At 42.2% G+C, this 8731-nt stretch overlaps 1 protein-coding gene across 4 annotated transcripts in view; it reads right to left on the bottom strand.

Moving 5' to 3' along the window:
• The window catches only part of LOC107557728 (interferon-induced, double-stranded RNA-activated protein kinase-like), a 44637-nt gene that overhangs the window by 23504 nt on the left and 12402 nt on the right, over positions 1-8731 (bottom strand). For all 4 annotated transcript variants that reach the window (XM_016241246.1, XM_016241249.1, XM_016241250.1 and 1 more), the window contains exons 14-16: positions 2808-2948; positions 2318-2419; positions 2138-2200 (exon numbers count right to left, since the gene is read on the bottom strand). In XM_016241246.1, coding sequence (XP_016096732.1) covers positions 2138-2200; positions 2318-2419; positions 2808-2948 — 306 coding nt within the window. The remainder of the gene's footprint in view (positions 1-2137; positions 2201-2317; positions 2420-2807; positions 2949-8731) is intronic.

The following is an 8731-nucleotide window of genomic DNA, read 5'->3' as shown; positions in this document are numbered from 1 at the left end:
TGGAGTGGTTTTAGCAAGCCGACCCGAAGCCGAGGCCTCTCAGTGCTTCTACCCTTTGAGGTGAGAACACATGAGGATACCGCCTCCACACAAAGGCTATAGAATCTAGCGAACGTGTTGGGGGTCGCCCAGCCAGCGAGGCGCCACGAGCTAGTACCCAGGTGGATGCAACACTTCTAGTTGAGTGAGCTCGTAACCTGATTGGGCAGAGCATACCCTGTGCCTGATAAGCCAGGGTGATGGCATCCACTATCCAGTGGGCCATCCTCTGCTTAGAGACGGCATTCCCCGTCTGCCGGCATCCATGACAGACAAAGAGCTGGTCTGAGGTCCTGAAGCTTTGTGTCCAGACTACGTAGCATCTTAATGCTCGGACGGGACAGAGCAAAGCTAAGGCTGAGTCTGCCTCCTCCGGGGGCAGCGCTTGCAGGCTCACCACCTGATCCTTAAAGGGAGTAGTGGGAACCTTGGGCACATAGCCGGGCCGGGGCCTCAGGGTTACCTGGGAGTCAGCCGGCCCAAACTCTACGCACGATTCGTCGACTGAGAATGCGTGCAGGTCCCCTACCCTCTTGATGGAGGCCAATGCAAGCAGGAGCAAAGTTTTCATTGACAGAAACTTTAGCTCGATTGTCTGCAAAGGCTCAAATGGACCCTGCTGTAGTGCTCTGAGCACTAGAGTCAGGTCCCAAGAGGGTATAGAGGGGGGCCGTGGAGAATTTAGCCTTCTCGCCCCCCTAAGGAACCTGGTGATCAGGTCATGCTTCCCTAGCGACTTCCCTTCTACGGGGTCGTGGTTAGCAGCAATCACAGCGACGTAGACTCTGAGGGTGGAGGGAGACAGCCTTCGCTCCAACCCTTGCTGCAAGAAGGACAGCACGACTCTGACCGGGCATCTTTGGGGGGTCTTCTCGGTGAGAAGAGCACCACTCGACGAACAGGTTCCACTTCAAGGCATAAGCGTGTCTCGTAGACGGTGCTCTGGGCGAAGTGATGGTGTCAACTACCTCTTGGGGTAGGTAACCTAGAACCTCCGCGTCCCATCCAGATGGGAAGTTTCCTGAGGTCTGGACGCGGGTGCCACAGGGTGCCCTGTCTCTGAGTCAGTAGATCCTTCCTCAGAGGAATCGGCCAAGGAGGGGCTGTCACGAGGAGCATTAGTTCTGGGAACCAGGTCCGGGTGGGCCAATAGGGCGCCACTAACAGGACCTGCTCCTCGTCCTCCCTGACCTTGCACAGTGTCTGTGCTAGAAGGCTCACTGGGGGAAACGCATACTTGCGTAGGCAAGTATGTTGATGTATGCAACGGTCGCAGCATTGTCTGTACGGACTAGTAAGTGCTTGCCTCGTAAGCGCCCTTTGAGACGGATCAAGGCAAGGCGCACTGCCAGCAACGTGACGCAATTGATGTGCCAGTGCAGTTGGGGGCCCGTCCAAACCCCTGACACGGCTGCCGCAATGAGAGCATGACTCATCCACGAAAGCCACCTCAGCGTGCTTAATGCCCAGACACGAGAGGCAGCGATCGTGACCATCACCCGGCGCCAGGTAACGACCACATCCAGAAACGCATGGATGGAAGGGCATCTTTGAAAAGACGTTCCACCCGTGAATGCTCTTTAGAACTGCTCTTTTAGTGTGCTGAAGCGCACAGGGGAGATGGCCGCCTGCAACACAATACAGCCTGATGTGTGCAACCCACTCGACATGGGACATGGGAAGAACCACAGCCGCTGAAGCGCCGTACCACCAGCACGAGAGCTTCCTAAGAGTGTGCTTGTACTCGAACTCGTAGTTTCACTGAAGCAGAAGATCAGGAGCAGAAACGCTCGGCTCCGAAGCGAAAAGCTGAATATGCGCTGCACCAGTTGCCTACTTATACTCATGCTGTGATCACCGACAGCTGGATGCAATAATCGCATGCCAATGTGCATTGGCTCATTTAGTTTACACTCAAAGTGGATTGGTCTCTCTAAGCGAGATCCCAATTTGTCGGTCATCTGACGTTGACATCGAGAGTGACCGAATGAAAGGAATCTGACTGATAAATTAATTGATAATTCCAGCATACATTAGCACTTACACTTAAGAAAAGCATGCTCAATTTCAACATCTTCAATCATGAAATTACACTCACCTCAAAGCTAAATTTCCTGGAGAACTGTGGTGGAAAATTCCTAACTCTTAAGTTTTTCCAAATCTAAACGTCACAAATAAAGTAAAACAATAATTTCATTATTTATAACAATTTGCATACTTGAAGTCCAGACACAAAATGAATACATGGACTGTATTATTAAATAAAGATGAACCAAACCTTGCTCTTTTCAGACACTATGGCAAGTTTCCAGATGAGTTCAAAGTATATGAGACCCAAAGCATAAATATCCACCTTTTTGTCATAGGGTGTGTGAGCCACCTAAACATTTAGATAGGAACAATGAAAATTTAACTTGAATAAAACACTTAAGGCATTTAAATGCTGTAAAAATCATTGCAATCAACATGAAATCAAAATATGCTTTTGGTAATGCACATTCCTAATCTCATTGTGCATGATTCACAAATATTTCTAATGTTCTTTTTGAAGAATGCCTCTGAAATGACTTTTTCTTGACCTGACAACATAAATCTCTCCCCACAAACCAGCAGATGACTTTTCACAATCTATTCCCAATGGATAAAATCAAGTTCTACATTTTTCATTGAATAAATATCCATATTTACTTGTAAAATCATAACATTACAGTTAAGTAAAATGATTTGTGAATAGCAAGTCATGTTTTAATGTATGCCTCCTGACTCACCTGCTCTGGGCTCATGTAAATACGGGTTCCTGTCCCTTTAGTCCGTTCCAACAGTTGCTCGTCATTGTCATTTTCTGCTGTGGTCACAAGGCCAAAGTCTCCAACCTTTACTCTTCCCTTACTGAACATTATGTTCAAAGGCTGAAATAAAAAGTGATCTTTTTCATTACTTTAAATAAAATAAATGTTAACTGAGACATGGGTGTAGAATACAGAGGGGACATGCTCCCCCCCCTCCCTCCCTCCCCTTTTAACTCTTTCCCCGCCAGTATTTTTGAAAAAAGTTGCCAGCTACTGCCAGCGATTTTGATGATTTTCACTCAAATTTGATGGCCTACAGTATATTTTGCTTTATGAATATTTGAATATGCTATATGCTCTGATAAAGATCAGAGCCTCTACTTTTAAACAAAAAAATCTGTTTTATTCTAGCTTAAAGCATTCTTTTTTTATCAACACTTGAATATAGGTAGGTTTCATAAAAATGCATAATTTTGAGCAAAAAGGTGAGAAAAATCACATTTTTATTTAAAAAAAAAACTACATCTGGATAATATTCAGTACGATTATCAAAGCATAAATCCAGTAAATCGCTTCCATCAACACCTCCAAAGCTTGCACAGACATATACCACTTCCTGGATCAACATTTTACTCCGTAACATTATGCAGTTTTCATTTACAGTATATGCCGTCTATTGCTGATGATCGCATTATTTTTCATATGCATCTGTTTACATAAGAGATTGCTCGTTTCTCCGTCCTGTTCAGGTGTTTTTGTTCTGGAGGTTTTGTACTTGTTCAGAAGATGTGTAATAGCGACCCCGAGTGTATCACAGTAAAAACACGAAATGTTTTTGGCGGGGAAGCATTGTCTTCTAAAAGATGAGATAACTTGTCAATAGTGGGGAAAGAGTTAATAAAAAAAAAAGTAAATTTGTCCCCTGCACTTTTTCCAGGCAAGTGTGTTCATGTAGAGGTAGCAAGGGCCAGTGTGAATAAATCTAGATTATTAATGCAAAGAAACAAGATAGTCTATGTATGACCAAAACGAGACGATGTGAACATTACGGAACGCTTAACACTCTCATGCAGTGAATGTTTCATTCATACTCGAAGCCGGAGGGTGCTCTCCTGCAGAAAGTACAAAACGGACTCATAGAACTAATAACTTATGATGTGCCAGGAAATGCCTAATATGGACAAAGGCATCCTGATATCGCTGTAGCTAAAAAAAAGGTCATTTCAAGTAATTTCCAGGTAATAAATAAATAAAAATAGTGCTAAATGATATAACATTTATTATAGTATAACTATTCTGCCTTATGTGTCATAAAACTGTCATTAGGAAAATATAGGAAAAATATTATAGAGTACAAATTATTGGTTATTGTACAGCAGTGTATTTGATCTCTTAGCCAATTAAAAGAAGAAAAAAACATGAAGGCACTAAGGCATTATGGCTACGCCCCTGAACTGAGATATGTCAAAAAAACTTTAGCTCAGACTTTAGCTTAACTTTTCTAATTATCATTTTTATATTCAACTTGAAGTACCAAAACTAAAAACTGTAATAAAAATGTGTAATTCCTATATAGGCATATTAAAAAACAGAAGCACACATAAATGACTCAACTTTAAGTAAAGTAATTCTTAAAATAAAAATGGAAAAAAACTAAAATATGAATAAAACTATAATAGTACATCTTACTAAAATAACACATTCAGATTTACTCTCCTTATTTGAAAATATTGCAGAATATGCAGCATTTAATGTCATGGGCAATGTTTCCTCTATTTTTTCTCTTGATGACCAAAAGTTTTCTCTATTGGGCGGACATTTCGGCCACCTGAGCAAAAACATTCTTTATACCAGACCTAAACAGCGCGCACACAAAAAAGTGTGTAACTTTTAACTTTAATGTGCTATTTATATTTGATTTGACCCTTGATGTAACTAAATAATGCAAAAGAAATTCTACTCTATTCTCTCTATAATATGAAAAAAATGAAGCAGATATTGCCCATGAATTCCCTTTTTGAGGTCACTTATTTATTAGGTATATAATATAAAAACAAACTGAAGCATTTAAACTAATAGAACAGCAGTCATGGCCTGATGGTTAGAGAGTCGGACTTGTAACCCAAAGGTTGCGAGTTCGAGGCTCAGGTCCGGCAGGGATTGTAGGTGGGAGGAGTGAATGACCAGCGCTCTCTTCCACCTTCAATACCACGACTGAGGTGAGACCCTTGAGCAAGACACCAAACCCCAAACTGCTCCCCGGGTGCCGCAGCATTGGCTGCCCACTATTCCGGGTGGGTGTTCACAGTGTGTGTTTGTTTACTTCTCACTGCTGTGTGTGTGCACTTGGATGGGTGAAATGCAGAGCACAAATTACAAGTATTGGTCACCATACTTGGCCACACATCATGTCCTTTCCTTCGCTTCCTGTGTATAACTGTAAATGTCTCGGCATTTTGTTACCATTCGGTGCCCATCATCTGCTATTTTAACCATTTAATCAAGCCACTCTTCTTTAAAACATGATGCCGTTTTATTTCACGTCACTGCGTTTGCGTTGCCTCTCGTGTTGAGCCATTTCATCTGCAACTCATTTGGCGCACACCATTCTCGTTCTATGAAACCTGTAAACCGCATTCACCATTTCTAACTCTATAGTGACACAAACTATAGCGGTTTACTGGAATTCAATCTAATTGCTTTTATTTTTGCATGTCCTGTGTGCAGCATATTATGTGCGGCCGCTCACACATGGAGCTTAGAGGGAACATTAGTCATGGGCCCTATAATACACCCGGCACAATGCGGTACCAGGCGCGACGCAAGTGTATTTTGCTAGTCTCAGCCCCAAGCAGTTATCATTTTCACATCCTACGCCACGTTGTTTAAATAGCAAATGCATTTGCGCTCATGGACGTGCTGGTCTGAAAACAAGGTGTGTTCAGGCGCATTGTTATTTTGAGGCAACTGAAATGGACTGCGCCACTGACCAAATGATATCTGGTCTAAAGTCAATGCCGCAGTATTTATTTTTATTTATTTAAAGGGCACGTTAGTAATATGCGCCTATAGACGGGTAATGCGAGTACATCTGCCATGGACCGACTGCAACTGGCTTTTAGGGGGAATGGGAGATGAGACTCTGATTGGTTTATTGCACGTTATGCCCAAAACACACCCATGACTTTTTAAGAGAATAAGTACAACCCTTTTGGATTCCGAAACGGTTGACATTAGAGGTTCAACTGTAATTTTACGACGCTAGACACAGAATAGCATACGCTGTTTACATTCAGTGGATATTCTCCAAAATGACACCAGGGTTTTTGTTTACGGTTGAACCCCTGATGTCACATGGATTATTTTACCGATCTTTTAAGAGAATAAGTACAACCCTTTTGGATTCCGAAACGGTTGACATTAGAGGTTCAACTGTAATTTTACGACGCTAGACACAGAATAGCATACGCTGTTTACATTCAGTGGATATTCTCCAAAATGACACCAGGGTTTTTGTTTACGGTTGAACCCCTGATGTCACATGGATTATTTTACCGATCTCCTTGCTACGTTTCTGGAACTTGATCGTGATAGTGACATTGCCGTCTATGGGAGGGTCAGAGAGCTCTCAGAATTCATCAAAAATATCTTCATTTGTGTTCCGAAGATGAACGGAGGTCTTACGGGTTTAGAAAGAAATGAGGGTGAGTAATTAATGACAGAATTTTCAATTTTGGGTGAACTAACCCTTTAACGGCAGATTGATTTTGTGCAGCACTAGCAGTATGATCTTCACTAGGGGAAAAGCATATTTGCGCTTCTTGGGCCAACGACCCGAGAGAGCATCCCCCCTCCAGGGGCACATTCATCAGCGAGAAGAACAGCTGGCAATGCGCGTTCTCCTCTGAGGCAAACAAGTTGATCTCCGCCACTCCGAAAAGGCTCCAAATCAGCTGAATAGTCTGCGGGTGCAGCCTCCACTCCCTGTGGACTGGGCCACCCCTGGACAGCATGTCCGCGTCACAATTCTGACTGCCGGGAACATGCATTGCTCGAATCGACAGAAGGTTTCTGTCCGCCCAAAGGAGGAAATGCTCCGCCAGCCTTTGAAGTGAGCATGAACGAATACCTCCCTGATGGTTGATATAGGATACCACCGTCGTGTTGTCTGTCCGAACTAGGACGTGTCAATCCTTTGTCAGTGGAAGAAAGCCTTGCAAAGCTAAAAATACTCCCTCACTCTTTCAGAGGAATAAGCAGGCGACGTTCTTTCGCTGCAAAGAAGATCTGGAGCGCGGCAGAGGTGCAGCGGACCGATCTCTCTTTGGAAGGAAGTGGCTCATTGCCTTTGACTGTTTCTGGGCCTCCAGAAACTTCTCAGAAAACGAGCCATCATGTCAGAAGTGAGGGGGACAGAAATGTTATATATACAGTGGGTACGGAAAGTATTCAGACCCCCTTAAATTTTTCACTCTTTGTTATATTGCAGCCATTTGCTTTTTTTTTTATATATATTAAAATATATATATAACATTACAATATAAAATTTCTTTAATCTATATAACCTACCAGTCAACAGTTTTCGGCCCAGACAGAAGAGACACATAGGGCTGCACGATTAATCGTATTTTAATCTCGATAACGATATCCACCTTTCTCGATTAATTAAAAACAATCGTCACGATATTGGCTGGCTCGTTATTTATCCTGAAAACGTGTTTTTAATTTGGCATTTGCATTATCTTGCATTACTAACAAGTCTTCAGTAGCGTTCATGCTTGTGGTTGCCAGATGTGAAGAGATTAAGTCCCCAAAACAGAGCTTTTCTCCTTTAAGGATACACTTTCTGCCCGGTGTTTTACCTAATATGTGCAATCTGGCAACCCTGTGCACGCTGACTGATTGCGGAACAAGCGCTGATGATATGAAAACATACATGTGCTGGAGTTTAGCGATCTCTCCACAGCGAATTCTGCTTACATGAAGTGTCATACAGCCAATGTGTGTTTTTTCACAAGCCATTTCTGCTGCTTGTGTAACCAAATCTGCATATATTGGAATTATATTAAGTTATATTAGGAGTTTCTAAAGGTTTTACCAGTTTTCATAAAATGAAAACTGAATGGCAATGTTGTTATCAGTGTGTATTAACGATCTTTGAGCAAATTTACTGCGTGATCTGAGTGGCTTGTCTTATTTGTGAACAAATTGTCACTTAGAAAATCTAATGTGAATACAGATTACAAAACACTAACCAAAACCATGAGTTTTTTATTATAATAGTTGGTTAAAAGGGTCCTATTACACTTTTTCAAATTTTTGTTAGTGTGTAGTGTGTACAGGTGCATCTCAATAAATTAGAATGTTGTGGAAAAGTTCATTTATTTCAGTAATTCAACTCAAATTGTGAAACTCGTGTATTAAATAAATTCAATGCACACAGACTGAAGTAGTTTAAGTCTTTGGTTCTTTTAATTGTGATGATTTTGGCTCACATTTAACAAAAATCCACCAATTCACTATCTCAACAAATTAGAATACTTCATAAGACCAATAAAAAAAACATTTTTAGTGAATTGTTGGCCTTCTGGAAAGTATGTTCATTTACTGTACATGTACTCAATACTTGGTAGGGGCTCCTTTTGCATGAATTACTGCATCAGTGTACAACAAACGGCTCGTTTGGACTACAGCGTTTGGTTTCCGGGCCTTGTGATATCATAAAGCAGCTCATTAGAATTTCATTACAAATAATTCCCGTCTTCAGAAATTCGAATGGTTGGGGGGTGGGGAGGGGCGAGGTCGTGGTTAGAACGCTTGGTTGAGTGAGCGCATTAGACTAGACGACGAAGAAGAAGTGCTGCTGCAGAGTTAGTGCATCAGAGAAAACCAAGAAGAAGAGC

The sequence above is a fragment of the Sinocyclocheilus grahami genome, unplaced genomic scaffold, assembly GCF_001515645.1.
Source record: "Sinocyclocheilus grahami isolate Dianchi unplaced genomic scaffold, SAMN03320097.WGS_v1.1 scaffold616.1, whole genome shotgun sequence".
Taxonomy (NCBI): Eukaryota; Metazoa; Chordata; class Actinopteri; order Cypriniformes; family Cyprinidae; genus Sinocyclocheilus; species Sinocyclocheilus grahami.
The sequence above is the reverse complement of the archived record's forward strand: the minus strand, read 5'-3'. Positions and strand labels throughout refer to the sequence as shown.